Raw genomic sequence first — 23,726 nt, forward strand, 5'->3', positions numbered from 1 at the left:
TTTATAGAATATAGAAGAACTCCAGCCAAATACATGATCACAAGTTCTCTTCTTTTTTTCCTGATGATTAAAACATACAAGATGATAAATTCTGTATATTGGAACTTATCGTGTTATTTTACCATAATTATCCTACTTAAGAGCTCGCTTGATCAAATTTATGTTCCAATAATTAGTGAACAGGTCATGAACTTCTCTAGTGTGTATCTTTTTATGATGTTTTGCTGTTACTATTTTTCACCATTAGTTGTTGATAGGTGATTAAAATGGTTTGTATATTAACGCAATGACCTATCTCTATGACTACCATCTCCATCGTCGCAGATAAACTGAACTGGCCTTACTAGTCAAACAACTAACATTTTGACTAGCACAGTAGAATATAATGATTGCAGTTGATGGAACTTGGGGAGAGTGGGGTGACTGGAGTCAGTGCTCTGTGTCATGCTACACAGGAACTTCTACACGTTCGAGAATTTGCATTCAGCCAACTAATGGAGGTGCTAATTGCGCCGGATTTTCTTCAGAGGTTACTTCCTGTGTCAACCCTCCCTGTGAAACTAATGGTAAGAACTATATTACATGCAGCTTTTAAATCAAAAATATGCCAAACAAAGTTGAGTGGTGAAAATAGCTGAAACTTTATAGAAAGCATATACATACATCTATATAAAAGAGTAAAGAGACAATCAAATGATAAACACTAAAGCCAGTCAAAAACCCACAGTTCTCAGTTTAACTGCTTTATGACATGCATCCTGCTGTAAAGTTGTGGCAAGGGTGAGTGATGACTTTTCATAGAATCATCCTAGATGTCTGTGTTTTTTACCAATGATTACCAATCTATCAGAATAGTAAGCTTTCGTACCATAGGGGGATGTAGAACTGCAGATAATCCGTAAGAGATCAAAGTACAGCTCAGGAACCTACCTTTGCCAAGTGTATTGATAAGATGATAAACAGGGGAAATAGTAATAGGTGTATTGTGATCACTTGGCAACTATATCTTCTCATCCATTTTTTTTTAAAGTTTGCCAACTAACAAACATTTTTATTACATACAATCGCTTTTCACTTTTACTGTTTGTTGCTTGCAGAATTTGCTCTATAAAGCTTGCTGCGAGGCATCCATGTGATGTATCGTATATCAAATGCTATGCGGTGGTGCAACTCTATCTGTAACTAGTATAGAGTTTGCTGCATGAAGGCCGCTAAGACCCTAGTCAAGAGGTGACAACCCTAGTCAAGGGTTATAACTAACCAAAATGTTTAACGGTGTCACTAGTTTCTGTAGGCTTACACTCTCTGCTTTTCACAAACATGGCTTATTAGAAAAACATCTCTGTTTTTTATGAGCATATCATCATTTAAAAGTGTGTTTACCCCAGGACGATTTGTTGGAGTTGTGTTTCCGCTGAAAAAATTGTTTCTATTCGGTTTACAATTTGGAATACGTTTTTGCAAAGACTTTACACCAACTGGCTCCAACTCAGTAGTTAGCTAGTCAGTATGCTTTTTTAACTGATCCTTTGGGTGAACAGAATATATCTTCGCTGTGCTTTTATTTTCAGCCCTAATGTGAGATATGATTTGTCAATTCTATGTTGCACTCCATCAATGACGGCCATAAAAATGGCTAACATAGTCTGCAGCATTTCACTGATCTTGTGTCGGTGACACGGACACAGTAGTTTTTACAACTATTTTTCGCTTTACATCAAACAGACTTTGTCAGGCTGGAAGTCGTTCTACTGTATTTACACCTTAAGTTCCATATACCGAAAATTCTTTTATGCTTGTTTTATTTTCAAAAACTTTTTACCAGATAATTGCAGCGCCAGCAGCTTTTATGAAGGTCATCAAAGCGCGCTATGTCATTATGATATTTTATACTTTGTTACTGTAGATGGATTTTCTCCATGGAGTGAATGGAGCTCTTGCAGCACCAGCACCTGCTCCTCGTCAAACCCACGGGCAACTCAGTTCAGAACAAGACGATGTGTAATCACAAGCTGTAGCTTTGAGCCGACATTTGAAATTCGTCAGTGCGTACCAGACTGTAATGGAGGAGGCGGTACGATTGCCCAGACAACCACAAGTGCGACTACTACATCACAAGGTTATTCAGCCTACTTACATCAACGTTGCAGCTCTTCATATTTTAACGTTTTTTACTCTACAAGCATCCAGAGGTACTGTTGCCCTATAATGGTTGTAAGAATGACAACCACTTGTTAAACTTTAGGTCGTATAGACGGAGGCTGGGGTGAGTGGACGGAGTGGACAGACTGCCCAGCAACTTGTCAAGGGTTAAAAACAAGAAACAGAATATGCAACTCACCAGCCCCAAGTTTTGGAGGAGCGCAATGTGCAGGCAGCTCCTCCGCTTCTCTTGATTGCTCTAATGACCCACAATGCAATGGTATGCATTACTATCCTCATTTGGTACTTGCTAGAATGTTTTCTAGTAAAATATAGTAGTATCTGAGAATTAAACAGAAGATACTCAGAGTTGAGTTTATTTTACTTCTTGGCACAATTTTGAGCTGCACGTCTTTTATTAACTCATTTGCTTAAAAATGGTAGTTTTTGCCCTAAAGTTTGAATCTAAAAAATTTTTAAATTAGCAGAAAATTTTGCACAATAATCATTGCATCTTAAATATAAAAGCTATGTTTAATATTTTTTGTTTATTAAAACCGTTTAACAGTTAAACGGTTAATCAGTTTAACCGGAAAACAATCCCCCATTTCTCTAGATTAGAAATATAGTTATCAAAAAGATCTAAAGTTAATGTTGAAGAATTTCACAAGCATGAGCTGCAGATGGTCGCTGTTTACAACTTTTCCTTTCAACCTTACTAAACCAAAAATTAAAATTTGGAAACGACAATATTATGCAGGGAATTCTAAATAAAAAGGAAACTGTTTTGTTATGACAAAATGATAACCTAATATCCTAACTTAATCCAACTCCAAATTTTGGTTGAACCTGTTACCTCTCTGCCTCATGATGTATGTTTTTGTGAAGTTACTAAGACGAGCCGCTTTAAAGGCTTCCAGTAGAAAAAAAGTTAAAAACATGCATTTATACATCTGCACCACAGAGAACATGAAAATTAAAGGGTGTATAGCTATTCCTAGCTATTTCTGTTCCATCAAGCTGTGATAGAGAACTCTAGCCTGTGCAGGATACAAATGTATTGAGCTTCCAACTGCAAACAGAAAAAAAACACATTTCGCGATGTCTCTGCCAAATGTATTGTAGTCCATATTGTTTTTTGTGTTACAGCATTGGTGTCACGACCTTTGGTGTGTGAAGGCTTTGAGCATAGCAGAAATATTGATACGTATGGACAAGCAAAGGTATTTAGAGAGGCCTTCTCCATACAGTCTGGTCCATCTTTAGGCTATCTGGCCAACTGTGAGTAACGCGTTGTCTCTCTTTGTTCATCTAGTGACCGAGTGTTTTCTCAAGAGTCTGTGAATGATAAACATAGACACAACACTGTGTTTCGTGGTTACAGTTAAAAACAACCAACTTATAAGAATAGACTGGTATATCACATTAATAAAGGTGGTCATGTATCACAATTACTGATGAATTTCAAGTCACTAGCATGACTTGTAATTCATCAGTAATGTAATTCATGACTTGTAGCCTAATAGTTGTCACTTGTAAAAAGAATTTCAAATATAAGTTCAATTATGATATTAAATTTTTTCTTATTTAGCCCAGAGATTTGGTCAGACAGGGCCTAGTTGGGCAGTTGAGGGTCGCAACTATCTCCTCTTATCGACTAATAGACGATCTCGAAAAGATTTCGTCTTTGACACAGAATTCAACTTCACAGGTGAGCCGGGCCATTGGTATGTTTACAGAAGCTCAAAAATATCTATTAAGCAAATTGATTAGCTTAAGAACCAAATCTGTTTGACTAAATGCAAATGGTTTTTACTAATTACAATATATAATTTGATATTCCCTATTGTCAGATAACTGTGTTCCAAAAAACTTAAACAATGATTGTATTGTGTTAACAGATGGCGGTTGCATGCGGTTCAAGTACAACACTCATGGATCTGCTTGGCGTGACGCAAGTTTGCAGATGGGTCTGTACAATGCAGCAAATGGCAGACATTCTCAAGCTATGTGGGAGGAGACAACTTCAAATCAGCAACATTGGCAAACAGCCAGGTTTTCTATACCACCACAGCAGTTTTTGTTTAGCATGGCAAAAGCTGTACTTACTATCCAAGGGGGAGGACAATTCAGTGACTTCGGATTTGATGACTTTCAGATTGGGTCAAAGACTTGCGAACATCACAGCAATAATATTTGTTCTGCGCAAGGTATGTTGAACAAATGAGTTGCTAGTAGGAAAATTTTGCTTTTATGACTATTTTGCCTTCTGTATCATTCAGCATGATCAGCCCTGGTTTTGTTTGAATATTTGTTAAAGTGTTTACTCCCTTCAAAGAGCTTAGAATTAAATATTCTATAGAAATATGATAGTTGGTGGAATACTAGTTTAGAACCAGAAAGGACTGTAAATAAATACAATGACCACTAACTTCCCAGTGTTTAAGCTCTTAGTTTTTAGGATTCATACAACTCCAGTGCTTGCAGAGCCACTAACTAATAGAACATTGCTAACGATGAAACAGTTTTGAGAAGTCCTTCAAACTTCAACTTGATCTGATGAGGTTTTTACTTCTCAATGCTAATCTAGAGATGGGTGTTAAATTACAGACTTGCCAACAAGAAGGTCTTGCGGCTTTGAGGATGGAGATGACTGCAGTTGGGTGGACAGGGATGTACAAGGTACAAACAATTTGTGGAAGGTCTGGAGAGGTGCCCAGCCCAATACTAACAGTGGCCCCACATCAGCAGCAAGTGGTTAGTTCTTACTATTTCACATTCTTAAATGCAGAACATGTGTGTCTGAAGAGTTGAGTTTATAGAGTGATGGTGCAGAGGAGGCCTGAAAATTTCCTTCATGTCACACCACACCAATTGCACCGGGGTAGTTCAGTGTAGACATATATGTATTTAACATATAAGCATATACAACAAAGCACAGATAGTGGGAAGGCCAAAGATGCTGTCTGTTTCGCGCTTTATGTCCCTCCTGTACAGTGCTTTTCGTAAGGTAGGCTCCGCCCCACTGTATCTGATCTTTTGTTGGTATCCTGGCCGAGTCGAGTCTAGCGAAGCCGAGTCAACAGGCTAGTTTGGACACAAGGCCGTCTGGCTCTCGCCACAATAAGCCACTCTCAAAGAGGAGTAACGTTTCTCACATAATCTTGTGTTTCATCCCACATGTTTCACTATTTTCTATGTTACTCATAAATAAATAATAATATATATACTAATATACTATAATATGTTACTCATAATAAATGTCCAAATATGGAATCACTCATTGACAACAATATCTCATCCATGATAAGTTAAACTAACAAATGACTTCATTTCTCACATGCTTTACCTTCATTGCACTCAGCTCAAGAAAATCAAGTTTTGCAACCAAAATCATGTTATGAACATTTCAATGTCTGCTCAAACTTTACTCCAGAAGGTATATTTATGCCCTTTTGAAGAAAACCAGCTTGTGATCAGTACACCATACAAACTCTTCTCTTGTGCATCTTGAGTCTTTTCTGTCTCTCAGTTTTCCTTCCAATAAACAGATTGAATCATGAGTAATAGAGATAAACCTTTGCCAAATAATCTCACATTTGATTGGTTTTAGGATCCAACTATATCTTCGCTGCTGGAGCCCCAAAAACACTGATACTAAAGTCATTGACAGGTGGGTTCTATCACAGTTTGCTCTTAAGAATATACAGTTTGTATAATATACCATATAATGTGTATAATACATATGTGTATAATAATTATATATAATGTGTATACATATGTATAATGTGTATACATATATATATGTGTATACATATATATATATATACATATGTGTATACATAACTGGAATGTTGGAATAGGTTAAATGGCTAATGCGTTTACACACACACACACGCACACACACGCACACACACGCACACACACGCACGCACACACCCACACATATATATATATAAGTGTATCATATATGTAATGTGTATATATATATATATATAAGTGTATCATATGTGTAATGTGTATATATCTATATAAAATATATAAGTGTATCATATATGTAATGTGTATATATATAATGTGTTTACGTCAAACAGTATATCAACTCACCTAAGTTCGTAGTCCTATAACAGCATGCCATTAGAGAACTGGCATTACCAGCACCACATATTATCTACCATTGTGTTACAATCATAAAGGAAACCAGAAATAAGTCGACCAAATAGTGAGAATGTTAAATATATGGGCCCTGTTAGCTTGTCATAGCCAGTATTGTTAGTACAAATGGTAATTTAGTATCTTCAACTTTTTATGTAATTTATCTAACTTGCATAGCAGTTTGAAAGATCTCTATATCGAACTTCCGTTCCACTTAATAAAATCAAGCAGAGCCTTTCTAGCGAGTCCTTCTTCTCAATGTTTGTATTTCATTTAACAGTGGGTAGAGGATGCTTAGAGTTCTCACTCTTCATGGTGAGGAGCCGGAGATCTGGGCAACTTCTAGTAAAAACTGCACTCAACAACAGAGTGGCCTTCAGTCAGTTCAGAAACAAACAGGCAATATGGAGGACTCATCGGGTGACCATTGATATACCACCTTCAGCTGGTGGACCTCAGGTATGTTGCTTGTAATGGCTTCCATACGCTACCGTCCTTTGACTTTCTCTAAAATAACATCTATGTAAAGGAATACTTTGTACGTGTGGGTTGCTTGCTGGCACTAAGCATAGCTTGCTGCCAGCAAGCAAGTTATTCCTTCATATTGTTGCCTTATTATTCCTTATATAGATGTTTAGGTTTACATATATTTATACCCACCTTTAGCTGGCTGAAATCTGCTCACTGCATTCATATTGCCTGCTTGTGTGTATATAACGGCAATCTTAATAGAGTTGTAAAATCTATTAAATTCCAAAGTAAATGCTACTTTAGGTAGAAATTTCCTTGAATACACCTTTCATACAGACTCAATGTTTTTTAAATAAACGGCCAAAATATATATCTGAAGAATTGAATGCTTGAAGAAGACAACTCCTTTGCATTAAATATAGTTTAATTGGATAAAAACAAAGCGATCTCATTTGCTTGTTTCTAACCAATCGCAGGCTCTCGCATGCCCAGTAATGAAACTCAATGTATAAACCTTTGAATATATTTGTGCTATTAAGCCATGTATTGGGATAGTTACTGAATATACTCATCCATGACAAATATAATTTTATAGATAACGATAGAATATGCAGCTCGAGGAAGCAGAGTGGAAGGTTCGGCCGCGATAGATAGACTAACATATACATCTGGAGTCAGCTGTTAGCATCGAGCATATAGAATCTCTAAGAATCTCTAAAAGACAGCCATATGAATAGGCTTCACTGCTCCAAAACAGAATGACTAGCAGAGACAAAACTGGCTATTTTAACAGTTCCAATTAAAATCAATGTAATTATACCTTTCCAACCTATATTTTTACTGTATTGTAGTTTAATAAAACTTTTAAAGTTCAAAGTCTGAGACTGATAGACAGGAAGTGCTCTGTACTTACTCCTCCAAAGAATCCATACTGAAGCAGCACAGTAAGTAATAGAGTAAGTGTTACAAACTACAGTTGTTCTGATGAAACACTCCCAAGAATAAACTAGGGTCACTCACATGAAATATTAAAATATTTTATCAGAAAACTTAGATACTTTGCTATCATTTGGGATTTTGTTTGTTATTTGAGGTGATCTGACTGCCAGGATGTTTCAAGATTAAAATCTGTAAAATTTGATCGCTGAAAAAAATACACACCTGAACCTTTCAAAAAAGTGACGACAGTAGTCATGCATGTTGTTTATAAGTGACAAATATATATTCTCATCAGGTACTTCTATGTTTGCACAGCATTTAGTGAGGAAAGTCGGACAATTTCTAACCAACCTATCTTTAAATTGGTTGAAACATCTATATAAACATGTCTTTGAGGCTATATTTAAAGTTTTATTTTAACAACCATTAACAAATACAAATAAAATATATGTCAACAGAAATGCGTAAGACTGCATTTTAACTTAACCGATGTCATAATAGGAGAAACAAACAAAAAACCTGAATACTGACTTGAGTTTTAGAGCAGTTTTCTGAGCATTTAACCGTGATAAATTTTTGTCGATTTTAAACTCGAAACATCCTGGCAGTCAGATAACCTCAAACAACAAAACCTCAAATGATTGCAAAGTATAGAGATTTTCTGATAAATTATTTTTAAACTTGATGAGAGTAACTCTTCAATTACCATGAATACCATAAGCATTAACTTAATTGTTCATCTCTCCATTTTTATTATCACATAGGGTTGTCATAATTATAAAACAGAACATGAAGTAAAAATGCAATTTATGACGACCTACAATGATCATGCAAAACACCATTTGATGGTAGACAAACCACCAAGTACAGTTCATCAAGATCTGAAACCCAAACAGTGCACTTAAGTTTCTTAGAGTTCCGAATGCTGGGCAGCTTGAGTATTTGCATAAGAACAAATGTGTGCACGACATACAGGACAGTACTGGAGCCTTTGCACACAAGAATCACAAATGCACTTGTGACGACACGGGAGTACGAAACAGGAAGCAGTGTTGGTCAGACAGACTGAACATTCCTCTTCTACCTCGGAGCTACTTGTGAACAGATTCTGTAAAACAAAGGTTTGAGATAACTATGGATAAGAATTCCACATAGACATAGACAGTTTGTCTGCGTCTCTATAGCAGTGAACAATTTAGTATAAAGCACGAGCAAGTTGAACTTTTTCCAATACACGGCTCCAAAGTTTTGTTCAATAGAAGAATCTTTAATATAACAATTGCCAATTGCTGTGTTCTTCCGTCCAACTGAAGCCACGTTTAGAGGATAAAAAAAAAGCATCGCATGAGAATTGAACTTGAAAATTTGGCTTAACAGCCATGCACACTATCAACTGCACCACTCGACTGCCTTGCTGTGGAGTGGAATAATTGTGCACATAGTTGTTACATATGATGATTTCTTACAGCACACAATACTGCCACCGTACTAGTCCTTACTATAATAAGAGCCGTGTCCGTTCGTCTGTCTAAAGCCATAAATGAAAGTTGAAAGGAAAAATATTGCAACATGCAGGATTCAAACTCCCGACATTTGGTTTAGTAGCCCAGCGGCTAGTAGCCCAGCGGCTAGTAACCAAGCGGCTAGTAGCCCAGCGACTAGTAGCCCCACGGCTAATAGCCCAGCGACTAGTAGCCCCACGGCTAGTAGCCAAGCAGCTAGTAGCCCAGCGACTAGTAGCCCCACGGCTAGTAGCCCAGCGGCTAGTGGCCCAGCGGCTAGTAGCCCAGCGACTAGTAGCCCAGCGGCTGGTAGCCCAGCGGCTGGTAGCCCAGCGGCTAGTAGCCCAGCTGCTAGTAGCCCAGCGGCTAATAGCCCAGCGGCTAGTAGCCCAGCGGCTAGTAGCTCAGGGGTTAGTAGCTCAGGGGTTAGTAGCCCAGCCGGTTACCAACTGCACTAATCATTCACCTTCATGAAATAGTTATGCACATACTTATTCCTTGTGCTTTATTGACACACCTAACGATCTCTCACAACCCACTAAACTGCAAGGGTACTAGTAAACATAATATTTCTCATGACCTCAGAACCCCGATTCACTCAAACAAGAACAAGAGACTAAATTGTCATGTGTTAAGGTCAGTGTAATACAGCTTACTCCTTTCTTACTTCAGATTACCCTACTTTTTACTGCATTGAATGTTTCTGGAAAGAATAACAACATAAGATACAAGCCCAGCGATGCTAGTCTGAACTATAGGTAATCTGAACCAGCAGTTTGCTGATTGGACACAGGTAAACCTACGCCTGTGAGAGAGCAGCGGTTAGAAAACAATAGTAGAGGGTTACTAGTTACTAGCAGTAAGCCTGGCAACGCCATAGATTTTAAAATTTTAATCAGAAAGCCTGCAGGTGGGTCTTCAAGAGGCTGGTTTTCGGGAACTAGACGGAATTTTGAAACCAAATATTTGTAGCGACCTGGCGGAAGGCATGGAGCAAGTGTGTGTGATGTTTGGATGAGATCGACCAAAAAAATGTGGGAACACATAGCATTTACGCGGACTGTATGTTTTTTTACACACACACCCATACATACATGTATACACACACACACACACCCACCCACATACACACACACCCACCTACATACACACACCCACATACACACACACACCCACATACGCACACACACACACACACACCCACATACGCACACACCCACCCACATACACACACACCCACCCACATATACATACACCCACATACACACCCACCCACATACACATCCACCCACATACACACCCACCCACATACACACTTACACACCCACCCACATACACACTTACACACCCACCCACATACACACACCCACATACACACCCACCCACATACACACCCACTCACATACACACTTACACACCCACATACCCACCCACACACCCACCCACAAACACACCCAACCACCCACACAAACATCCATGCAATGACAATGTGGGATTTATTTATACTGATTGCCATTATAGATGTGCTAATTATAAAGGGTACCAGAGACTCATTCAAGATGTAAACAAAACAGTAAATATTTTTCATAGATTACCGTGAACAACAATCATGCAAAACTTGAAAAATGTAGCAAGCTTTGAAGTTTGTTAAAAAACTCATAAAATTGGAAGTGCATTGATTCAGCCTCATCCCAAGACCAACAGCAGTCGTGGCAGTGACAGTACTAATAGATCAATAAATCAAGGATTGTTGAAAGAGAGCAATACATAAGCCAGTAGAGCCTGAAGGACTTGCTAATGGTCTGTACCAACTTCCTTGTTGAGATCACTCACCATGTTTCCATGCCAACAGTCACTATGTTTCCATGCCAACAGTCACTATGTTTTCATGCCAACAGTCACTATGTTTCCATGCCAACAGTCACTATGTTTCCATGCCAACAGTCACTATGTTTCCATGCCAACTGTCACTATGTTTCCCTGCCAACAGTCACTATGTTTCCATGCCAACAGTCACTATGTTTCCATGCCAACAGTCACTATGTTTCCATGCCAACAGTCGCTATGTTTCTATGAAGCGGTTGATCTTCAAGTTTGTATCATCCGCAAGATAGAAATAGCAAAAACAGGCAAAACGCGAGTCAACTGGGTTTGTTACGAATGTTCTAAACTAATTGTTGTTGCTCAAACTACTACTACTACTAGTACTACTACTACTACAATATGCCTGCCACAGTCTTTTAACGTTTTCATTACCTTACATTGACTGTTAATACTCGCAGCTCGCTGAAAGTTTTCAAAACAAACTATAAAACTTTTTCTGCAAAGGATTACGTCGAAGAAAGTCAGAGCTGAGTTGTTATATGCTTCCTTTCTTTTGTCTGAAGAACAGTTATATAGTTTGGACTATTAAGAATAGTCCACTATATTTCTATGCGAATTAACTTCAATTTGTGGAAAACTTGCTTACCTAAACATTACACAGTCCACCTACAATATATCCTATAACAAAAGAAAATGACATTCTGTTTCGACCTAGTGAACACGTAAATCACACGTAAATTAATAGAATTTAAGTTTGAAGTAGTGTCACCTACATGATTTAAAGTGATTTTTACAGACTGCTTCTTGAAGGTCAATGACCCACAACCACCATCCTCAGCAGAGTAAACCAGCATCACAACCTGGTTGACTCTGCTACGTTTAAATAAAATATTTATAAGTCAAATTGATAGTTGAAAATTGCAAAAACCCTCTTCCATGATGGCGCTATGATTCTGCTAAACTCTATGGACAAACAAACTTTTACTAGCAAACAAAAAATTTATGTTTGTCATGGAAAAAGATATGGTAAACCTTCAGGTATATAAATGATATAAACACAAACCGTGAGGCGGTGAAAGATTCCAGAAGGATCTCTGTAGAACTGGGCTATTATATAGCTTGTGGGCACCGCATTATCAGCAATGTGCACAAGACAGAGCAAAGTTTTCTACAAGAAAATCACCCAAATGGCTCGTACCATCTAAAATACCCAACTAAACGAGTTACATACTGATTCAATGACAACTTTCATCGAGTTGCTAAAGAAGAATCTAGAATACTGCCGAGAGTGACAGTGCACAAGGTGATTGAACTCTTATAAGAGATACCTGGGCATCTGTGGCAGCTAAAACTAATGGATAAGTGGCTCTTGGTTCACTTCTATCAACGCTGCTTTCCCGAGGTGACAGCTGTATAGTGTGGGTTTCAGGGCTGCAAACAGTGAGAGTAAACATTTCCAGTTAACCTACTTGATGCGTCGTCTTCTTCTCCTCCGACATAAAAATTGCATATTATACAGAAACCTAAGTAAATTACCACAAACACCATACAAACAAATCAGTTGCTATGACTGTAGAAGCCTGCAATGTGATAAGCTTTAAAACTGCAAAAAAAGAACAGTGTAAACTACTAATATAAAGTACAAATGACATCGTAATCATTTATCTTAAACACTTGGATCCTCTTTAACTTCCATCATAGCAATTCAACAGCGTTTTGATAAGCTTGTAGAGTATATACGGCAGAAAAACTCTATCTTCTCATCAAAGGGGAAAGTGATGAATGTATAATCATTACAAACTGGTGTATAGCACAAGCCTGTGTATAAGATGATATACAATCATCTGTATAACATGACATACAAACACCTACATATCATGACATATAAACACCTGTATAACATGACATACAAACACCTATATATCATGACCATGCTAACACCTGTATAACATGACATACAAACACCTGTATAACATGACATACTAACAACACGCGTATAACATGACATACATACACTTGAATAATATACAACGAAATGCACACAAAACCTGAATAATTATGTTTGAAGACACAACACAAAAGGCCAGTAAGACAGATCTAGGTTCGTGATGATCAATTCAACTTCCAGGTAAAGCCGTAGTTAACTAACGCTTTAAAGAACTGATGTTTGACAGAAAAGTTGCTCCAATACTTTAGTTCCACAGGGTGTGCATGCATAATAATGTTTCCATTGCCATGTTTCATACATTTTTGTTACTTATCAATGTCTGTGCTGTTTGTGTATGATCAAAAAAATTCTGCATCAGCTTTGCGTGTTTTAGCTGTTTTTCGTATCAATTGAGTCAAAACCCTATCACAATGGAAGGTTTGTAATTTCTGGTAATTTTTTAAGCGCAAAAATCACCAACAGAGCTGGGATAATTAGCCAATGGGAGAGCCAAAGCAAAAGTATTATAAAAAAGCAACGCAATACAGATCTAAGTCCTGATACAGTCGGAAGTGTGGAACTCGCCAGCCATGTATTGATGCTAAACATCAGAATCTGCGTAGCCACTGGCTACAATACAATCAGTATGTCATGAAATTATAATCATATCTTGTACAATACCTGTCATATTCTGTCACATTATTTGCCTGACTATCGCAGTCTTCGAGCAGCCGTAAGTAATCTTCATTACTGCAAGACTGTAGCATGTCTGTCAGAACCGTGGATATCGCTATGTCTTTGTATGTATGAACACGCCAATGGGTGGTGAGAGAGATAATAGAAAGCTGTTTGCGGTCATCGCTAAACAATGTAAAGGAAATATACTGTAAAACCTATATTTAAACGCAATGGTGTTCTATTTCTGGCACTTCTTTTGAAGTGGCAGTCAAATAGAGGTATTACGGTAATTGTGAATTTGACTAACTAAAAGGATAAAAAACAGAAAGGGAGGGAGAAAACTGGCAAAGATCGACAATTGCTAGAGAATTACCTGACTATATAAAAAGAAAAGACAAATGAGGTGACAGAAAAATACCGAATGACCATTATCAATACAGTGCATCATCAATACAATGCAATATCAATACAATGCAATATCAATCAATACAATGCATTATCGAACGCGGGAAGTTAATGCAAAGTACCTCTTTAAATACATGCATCTAAGCTAGCGAACTTTATAACACATAATTATACCAGTAGTCATCTATATGTATGTACACTAGTAGACATCTATATAGATGTATACTAGTAGTCATCTATATGGATGTATATTAGCAATCATCTATAGCTGGATGTATACTAGTAGTAATCTATATGGATGTATACTAGTAGTCATCTATATGTATGTATACTAGTAGTCATCTATATGTATGTATACTAGTAGTAATCTATATGTATGTATACTAGTAGACATCTATATAGATGTATACTAGTAGTCATCTATATGGATGTATATTAGCAATCATCTATAGCTGGATGTATACTAGTAGTAATCTATATGGATGTATACTAGTAGTCATCTATATGCATGTATACTAGTAGTCATCTATATGGATGTATACTAGTAGTCATCTATATGTATGTATACTAGTAGCCATCTATATGTATATATACTAGTAGTCATCTATATAGATGTATACTAGTAGTCATCTATATGGATGTATACTAGGGGTCATCTATATGTATGTATACTAGTAGTCATCTATATGTATGTATACTAGTAGTCATCTATATGCATGTATACTAGTAGTCATCTATATAGATGTATACTAGTAGTCATCTATATGGATGTATATTAGCAATCATCTATAGCTGGATGTATACTAGTAGTCATCTATATGTATGTATACTAGTAGTCATCTATATGCATGTATACTAGTAGTCATCTATATAGTTGTATACTAGTAGTCATCTATATGGATGTATATTAGCAATCATCTATAGCTGGATGTATACTAGTAGTAATCTATATGGATGTATACTAGTAGTCATCTATATGTATGTATACTAGTAGTCATCTATATGGATGTATACTAGTAGTCATCTATATGTATGTATACTAGTAGACATCTATATGTATGTATACTAGTAGTCATCTATATGTATGTATACTAGTAGACATCTATAAAGAAGTATACTAGTAGTCATCTATATGGATGTATATTAGCAATCATATATAGCTGGATGTATACTAGTAGTAATCTATATGTATGTATACTAGTAGTCATCTATATAGATGTATACTAGTAGACATCTATATGTATGTATACTAGTAGTCATCTATATGGATGTATACTAGTAGTCATCTATATGTATGTATACTAGTAGACATCTATATGTATGTATACTAGTAGTGATCTATATGTATGTATACTAGTAGTCATCTATATGGATGTATAGTAGTAGTCTTCTATATGTATGTATACTAGTAGACATCTATATGTATGTATACTAGTAGTTATCTATATGTATGTATACTAGTAGTCATCTATATGGATGTATACTAGTAGTCATCTATATGTATGTATACTAGTAGTCATCTATATGTATGTATACTAGTAGTCATCTATATGTATGTATACTAGTAGTCATCTATATGCATGTATACTAGTAGTCATCTATATGCATGTATACTAGTAGTCATCTATATGTATGTATACTAGTAGTCATCTATATGTATGTATATTAGTAGTCATCTATATGTATGTATATTAGTAGTCATCTATATGTATGTATACTAGTAGTCATCTATATGTATGTATACTAGTAGTCATCTATATAGATGTATGCTAGTCGTCATCTATATGCAAAGAAAAGCAAATAATATATGCAGAAAATGAGAAGAGATTTATACCTAATTTTAATGCTAAAAGGAATCTCTAATTTATTGACAGGAATGCTGTAGGGCCCAGGTTGGTTCAAATTGTTGCCATCAGCAAACCACTCCATCATCGTGTCACCCCATCTAAACAAATTATTATGTATAATAACACTACAACAAAACATTCCATAACATGTCACTCTATCTAAACATAGCATTACAACTATATAGTATATGTATGTTCACTTAGAGAGACATACTATATAATTACAGTATATAGTTTTAGTATTATTCTCATGTATATTCAGTCTACAATAACACAATAAAAAGTTAAGAGCATACTAACTGACAAGTTAATATACTAGGTTGTACAGCAATATTATTCAACTAACAATCTGCTAGCAAGCTCATGTTATAAAGACTGTTTGTTACCTTTGTGACAGTAAATGTCTGACAACAACTGAAGGTCATTTGCAATATACAACTTGAACATATGATCTTAGTTTGTTACCATCAGGTCACCCAAACCTTAACAGATTCAAATATTATCGACTTTGAGCTTTATTTAAATAATATTTAAAACATATTTAAATAATATGAACTTCAAACTTCAGAGTATTAATACAAAAATCTAATTAATTTAAGTTCTTACCTTCTCCATAAGAGAACAACCATTAAAGAACTAATGAGCATCAGTGATATATAGATACCATCATCTAATTCAAGGAACATAGTGTGATGCAAAGATCTTGTCAGTGACTAATAACTCGCCAGCAGCTGTTAAAAACTAAAACAAAATGGAATCTAAATTTGAAAATATATTACATCATAAATATGCCAGCAGCTTTAGAGCTCACTGATAATTCCTGTTCATAATATGGCTGGCCTTAAATGGGAAAGACACTCTAAATAGTGATAATGCATTGAGGTAGCACAAATCAGGCACAACTGCGGATACTACAAACATGATTTGCTAATGAAACATGCACTTTACTACTTCGCGCTGTGCACAGTTCAGCGCATTATGCTTGAACAATGTAAACAGGTGCTTGAACAGTGTAAACAGGTACTTGAACAGGGTGAACAGGTGCTTGAACAATGCGAACTAATTTTGCATGTGGTTAAACTTAGAACTTATATTATTGAAGTCCATCATACCACTCTTGTCATATTTATACTTTATAACTTTTCTTACAAGTTCTATCAGTGGAACACCCAAGAAACAACCATCTTAACATGAAAATACAAACACTAATAGGTATACGCATGCAACTGTTTCATAAATACATATACAAACATAGCTGTCCTACAAGTACATATACAGGAAACTGCTCTGCATATACGTATACACATGCAACTGTTCTACAAATACATATACGTATACACATAATTGTTTTACAAATACATATATACACATAACTGTTCTACAAATACATATATACACATAATTGTTCTGCAAATATATATATGTATATATATACACGTCACTGTTCTGCAATTCCATACATATAGACACGTTACTGTCTTATGAGTACACCTATCTATATATATATTTCTCAAAGTTCGTCGTATGTAGGTTTGTAGGAATGATTGTCCGGCTATAGATCTTAAAATCTTGGAATAAATATTCCGTACCGAAGAAGATTCAATCTCGGACCCTGCCATTAGTCAGTCACACGCCTTACCCACTAGACTACAGAAATCGAAATGCTAGCTTGCCAATGTAAGTCATTATATAAGAGCAAATACCTAACTGCTTTGCGTATGATGCGAGTCATAGCATAACGTCACGAGAAGCTGTTCGCTCACATTATTAAACTGGCTAATAGCTAAAACTCTCACTACTTCTCATTGTATATAAGACAAAAAACTTTTCTCATGATATGTAGTTTGATAGTTAGAATGGCAAAGGTTGTTATATGGTAAATACAAATCCATTTTCTGTCCAAAGACTTTTCTATTACCCGAGCAACGCCGGGTGGCACGGCTAGTATATATATAAATGTGAACTCACAGGGCTCGCGTGTCCAGTTGTAGCAATAAAGTTAAAGAAACGCAAAAAAACCAGTTCATACTGGAGTTCGACTCAGAATCTCCCTGTCCACAGACGGGCATGCTATCCCCTACATCACAAGGCCTATTTGTCATACTATGAAATAATTGTGCACATACTCATTACACCTATTAAAATACGCACACTGTATTTTACCTGCAGCACAACTTGTCACTTATACTTGGACATGATAATGAGTTTGATTCATGATGCCAAGTTAAAGCATGGTGAACATAAGCTTCTAACTGACAGGTTAATTTGATAGCTAGCAGTGAGCAAGAACAATGCATGAAACCTTGACCTCTTAAACAGGCTATATAGTCTTGTATCCCGGAATAAAAAAATTATTTTTAAGAAAACAGAGGATTTTTAAAAATCAGGTCGCTTTTTGGGTCAGCTAACCATGGTGAAAAGTAAATATCAATCTAGTTCGAATATTTCAGGAGTATTGGGAAGAATAGTTGATTAGGTTGCTCTGTATCTTGCGATTAATCCTATGGTGTAAGTAGTCTAAACGTTAAAACGCAAAAATTAAATGCTGAAATTAAAATGTCTAACAACTATTGTCAAGTTTAAAACAAGTAGTTTGCAATTACCTATTTTATTATCACTAATTTACTGTGATATACCATAAATTAGAAATCCCAAACAGCAGACCCTTCAAATTTTCAATTGTGATAACACTGAAGTTCAGGACAATGTAGTAGGTAATTTAATCACTAGTAAAATGTTGCTGAAAACTGTAAACTATCAATAGTCACTTGATAGCATTATTTTGTTATGTATATCACCATGAATGAGCTTGTAACATCATAGTAATCCCTGTATACACTGTATCCAGCCAGCCACCTATGTTCTCAGGTAACTCAAAAACATTCCCCAAAAATACTATTTCATCATTCTGTCTAAGTCAATGCAGAAATTGTGAGTCATGGTGCTGAATAGATAAACTGACTACATTGTTCTGCAGTTTCAAACCAAACTTATACCACACCAAAAAGGGGTGAAATATCACATTCAGTTGATGCTCTAAATATGAGCTGAATAAGTAGTCAATAATCTACATATGAGGTGAATAAGTTCAGTCAATACTCTACATATGAGGTGAATAAGTTCAGTTAATACTCTACATATGAGGTGAATAAGTACAGTTAATACTCTACATATAAGGTGAATAAGTTCAGTTAATACTCTACATATGAGGTGAATAAGTTCAGTCAATACTCTACATATGAGGTGAATAAGTACAGTTAATACTCTACATATGAGGTGAATAAATTCAGTCAATACTCTACATATGAGGTGAATAAGTACAGTTAATACTCTACATATGAGGTGAATAAGTACAGTTAATACTCTACAAATGAGGTGAATAAGTTCAGTTAATACTCTACATATGAGGTGAATAAGTTCAGTTAATACTCTACATATGAGGTGAATAAGTTCAGTTAATACTCTACATATGAGGTAAATAAGTACAGTTAATACTCTACATATGAGGTGAATAAGTTCAGTTAATACTCTACATATGAGGTGAATAAGTTCAGTCAATACTCTACATATGAGGTGAATAAGTTCAGTTAATACTCTACATATGAGGTGAATAAGTACAGTTAATACTCTACATATGAGGTGAATAAGTTCAGTCAATACTCTACATATGAGGTGAATAAGTACAGTTAATACTCTACATATGAGGTGAATAAGTACAGTTAATACTCTACATATGAGGTGAATAAGTACAGTTAATACTCTACAAATGAGGTGAATAAGTTCAGTTAATACTCTACATATGAGGTGAATAAGTTCAGTTAATACTCTACATATGAGGTGAATAAGTTCAGTCAATACTCTACATATGAGGTGAATAAGTTCAGTCAATACTCTACATATGAGGTGAATAAGTTCAGTTAATACTCTACATATGAGGTGAATAAGTACAGTTAATACTCTACATATGAGGTGAATAAGTTCAGTCAATACTCTACATATGAGGTGAATAAGTTCAGTTAATACTCTACGTATAAGGTGAATAAGTTCAGTTAATACTCTACGTATGAGGTAAATAAGTTCACAGGTTTGCTTGTATGCTAAAATTTTTGCATGCTAAAGCAAATGTACAAGTTTTTTAATGTATTGAGTAAGCAAAATATTTTCTAAATTCTGATGAATGGCACTAATCTTTTTACTACTTGAAGCAATATATAAACATTATATACTTTAAGACAAACATTGGATTTTTGGCTACTTTATGTTATATGCGATCTTTGCAATGAATTCCTGCTATTCTCAATTATGGTGATCAACGAAGAAATCAATGTCGATGATATGATATTTTACACACTCATTAAATATATAAACTGAACTTAGGGGGTAAAAGGAGACAAACACTAAAAGCGGTATTGAATGTAGTCAACAAACTGCTCAACTACAACAAAACATTCTCATCTGTAACATGCCAAGTTGCTATCAATTTGAAAAGTGTTACATGTTTTCAAAACTGTGGCAAATGGATTAGGATTACTGTTTCAGAGAATAATTTTTGGGGCAAGCAGATTGTTAACTCGAATTATTAAAGGAAGATTCTAATGCTATTGATGGGAAGCAGTAACTAGTGATCTCAAGTGCCTGGTGCAAAAACAGGGTGCAACCCGATTCCTAGAATAACCGCTAGTGGTTACAAGATTAACATCTAAACTTCAAATTGGTCATTCTGTGAAATCAAAGAGAGCAACCATAACTACAGCTAAATGACTATAGCTAAATGACTACGGATAAATGACTACAGCCGTGGCTCCTTTAAATAGCAATTCGCGGAAAACTAAACTTTTTTTACTACTACATGTATGTGCTATTATAAAATAAAAATTGTGCTATTAAAGTACTAGCTTGACATTATTGACAGTAAATGTAAGGTCATCTTTAGACTTTAATATGTCAATTCAATGTCAAAAACTGGCCTTTGTAATGAAAAGCAAACATCTTATGTTTAAAGAGTTGAAAAATAATCTAATTTTGGTTGCCAGGCTACTAGAGGGCGACTTGCCGTGTAATTGTAAATTTACCATTTTCTACTTTCTATGGTAAACTGCTGGATTGGCTTTAGCAATGCTTGTAAGTGGAGATCTTGGGCAAGAATGTCAATTGGCACTTGCAGTGGGCTTCAGTGAGAAAAGCTGGATGAGTAAGCAACATAAGGATCTCAGTGGTAGCCAGAGAATAAAAAGTTGTCTGACTGCAATAGCAAGGCTTAAAAAGCAACGCCTTCACCAAGATGAAGGCTGGTTTAGTGCCAGAAGTGGCTAGAGCAAGAAAGACTGTGATTGCTTCTATGCTCAGAGACACAGAGCATGCTGATTGGAAAAAGGTCTCCAATTGTAACTCCCAACTACATATCATGAGGCAATGAAACCTGGATGTCGGAATGCACAGTACCAAACATTGTTTCTAAACTTTTCACTATGTTTGCTGCGACATTACAAATTTAGGCTAATAACATCTTTTATTCAGTTTTCTTCACGCTAATCTTTCCTGTCATCTTTGATTACTACCGCTACTCCATCCTTCCTAACGTAATAACATGCAATGTTTCTTAAAATAACATCAACAATGGTTCAAAACCGGGCAACACGATTCATAGCCAATCTTAAAGGTAGAGATAGTGTCAGCAACACCCGTGAAAAGCTAGGTTTACAATCGCTTGAATCCAGAAGAAAAAACCATAGAGTAACTTTACTGATGAAGATCCTATCACATGAAAGTAAGCATAATGTTCTAGCTTCTGCTTATGATGAGCTTACTACTGACAGAAAGGATACTTCTGTAATCACACGTGCTGCTGCCCATAGTGAACCAACATCAATATATGCCATGACTCGCCTCTTTCATGACAGTTTCTTACCCAAAACTGTTGGACTTAAGACTAAAATCTCAGACTGAAACATAATTCAGCTTAATGCTGGAATCTAGGTGAACCAAAAGCTTAACCAAAGTGTTACTTCTGAGGCACTTTCTCAAAGCCTCTAAAGCTAATTACAAGTGTACTATTACTATCAAGTAAGTAAGTAACGCAACATGCCGCTACTGACAGTTGTATGTAACTGTCAGTAGCGGCATGATCAAGGTAAGTAGTCTTTTTAGTATGCACGGTTAAAAAGTATTACCTCGTAGGATTCTTCACGCTAAACCACCTAGGGATGTAAGGGGCGTGCCTCAATTAGACCCAAATGGATTTTTTCTTTGTAAAACAATGTTCCAGTAATTGGTTTCATAATTAGAATCTATGAATTAATGTTACATAGAGGTCTGCAATTTAAGGTCTCGTATTGTCTTTGGTAAAAAGCTATTGTGGAAGAGTGACCTGAATTAACGTAACGACGTGAATTAAACAAACAAGCTGAATAGTGTGTGTACAGTCAAACCCAGCGTGTGTTATACCATGTAGTCAGACCCAAAGTGTCTTACACGATATTTGTTTAATTGTATTTTGAGTTTCGTCAGTACTTTTCTAAAACTTAGCAAAAGTCCAAGTTTTGTCGAACCATGCTGTTTCCTTTTCCGGTTAAATGTCATTGACTGTAGCCCGATCAGCGTTAAACCACCAACAAAAAGAAAGAGTCTTGTGGCCGCGAATCATAAGGAAGCATAGGTGCTAGAGCTACGGTTAAGCGATCTGTTGAGGTCGATCGACTTGGGGACAGCCCTATGTTCCGCAGGCCCTATGTTCCGCAAGGCCCTATGTTCCGGAAATCGCTACGGCTCAATCAGTAAATTTATTGCTGTCTAGACGTTGCGGACGTAAAAGTGACTGATGATTCGTCTCAGCACATTAGCTCTGCCGATGTTTCTCACGCAAGAATACAATAAACAAGTTTATGTAGGAATGCGTACTGTATAAGTTGTCCAAGCGATTGTATTATAATTAAATTAAAAAAAAACTAAAGCCTGTTTTCTGATTATTTGATTTTGTAAATATAATCAAAAAACGTATGTTACTCGCTGATTGTTAATGAAATCATCAAAGCATATCTTCCTCACTGAATAATAACATCTATAAAATCATGGAGGCCTATGCTCCTCATTCAATATTGCGCAGTATACTCGCAAGGGCTGATGTTCATCACATAATATTTTGCAATGCACTCAGTAAGGTATATGTTTCTCACTCAAAAATATTACAAATATAATTCTATATTTGTAATTATTTTATTTAATATAATGTGATTAAATTAACAATTACAATATATTCTGTATTGTCTTGTATATAAACTCTGCATATAAGTCTTGCCGTGAAGCAATTTCTGTTTGCTGCCAGTATGATTTTATTTTGCTACTTGTAATTACCATCTCTACATAACCGTTTCGTTATTTACATCTGACAATCTCACCTACAGATGGGGAGTTTCCTTCTCATGAAATATAATTGAAGATATTTATTTTTGCCTGCAAATAGAAGCGCAAATAATATTATATTTGATATTAATATTATTTCAATGAAGATTAACTAACTACAAATATAATCATGAGGACCTATATTTCTCACTCGATAATAATATAAATATAATGATTGAAGCCTAAGTTTCTCACACAGTAATAGTATAAAAATCATCATGAGGACCATGTTTCTCACTCAATTATTTTATAAAAATAACCATGATGGCCTATATTTCCATTTCATATTGCGCAATATAGTCAAAGGGCCTCACTCGATATTGTACAATACACTCGCTTCGGCCTATGTTCCTCGCTTCGTATTGCGCAATATAATCAAGGGGCCTATGTTCCTCACTTCATAATGAGCATATTATACTCCCTTGGGTCTATGTTCCT

The 23,726-nt window shown here is 35.9% G+C and overlaps 2 protein-coding genes across 3 annotated transcripts in view; one reads left to right on the plus strand and one right to left on the minus strand.

Moving 5' to 3' along the window:
• The window catches only part of LOC137400357 (uncharacterized), a 28,369-nt gene extending 20,666 nt beyond the window's left edge, over positions 1–7,703 (plus strand). Inside the window, exons 19-28 of the mRNA XM_068086685.1 lie at positions 396–566; positions 1,907–2,119; positions 2,246–2,422; positions 3,292–3,423; positions 3,734–3,853; positions 4,044–4,352; positions 4,753–4,899; positions 5,756–5,815; positions 6,578–6,756; positions 7,620–7,703. Coding sequence (XP_067942786.1) covers positions 396–566; positions 1,907–2,119; positions 2,246–2,422; positions 3,292–3,423; positions 3,734–3,853; positions 4,044–4,352; positions 4,753–4,899; positions 5,756–5,815; positions 6,578–6,756; positions 7,620–7,703 — 1,592 coding nt within the window. The remainder of the gene's footprint in view (positions 1–395; positions 567–1,906; positions 2,120–2,245; positions 2,423–3,291; positions 3,424–3,733; positions 3,854–4,043; positions 4,353–4,752; positions 4,900–5,755; positions 5,816–6,577; positions 6,757–7,619) is intronic.
• A 611-nt stretch (positions 7,704–8,314) lies between these two features.
• On the minus strand, positions 8,315–22,432 carry LOC137400314 (cell growth regulator with RING finger domain protein 1-like). 2 transcript variants are annotated; one of them, XM_068086641.1, is made up of 7 exons: positions 22,362–22,432; positions 16,497–16,631; positions 15,878–15,988; positions 13,642–13,821; positions 12,362–12,464; positions 12,097–12,201; positions 8,315–8,815 (listed from the first exon to the last, which is right to left on the minus strand). In XM_068086641.1, exons 2-7 carry the CDS (start codon positions 16,574–16,576, stop codon positions 8,618–8,620), a joined length of 777 nt encoding a protein of 258 aa, XP_067942742.1. In that variant the 5' UTR covers positions 16,577–16,631; positions 22,362–22,432; the 3' UTR covers positions 8,315–8,617. The 2 variants fall into 2 exon arrangements, with proteins under 2 accessions (XP_067942742.1, XP_067942743.1); XM_068086642.1 differs by lacking the exons at positions 15,878–15,988; positions 22,362–22,432 and having other exon boundaries at positions 16,497–16,536.
• Between the last annotated feature and the right edge of the window lie 1,294 nt (positions 22,433–23,726).

The sequence above is a fragment of the Watersipora subatra genome, chromosome 7 (assembly GCF_963576615.1).
Source record: "Watersipora subatra chromosome 7, tzWatSuba1.1, whole genome shotgun sequence".
Taxonomy (NCBI): Eukaryota; Metazoa; Bryozoa; class Gymnolaemata; order Cheilostomatida; family Watersiporidae; genus Watersipora; species Watersipora subatra.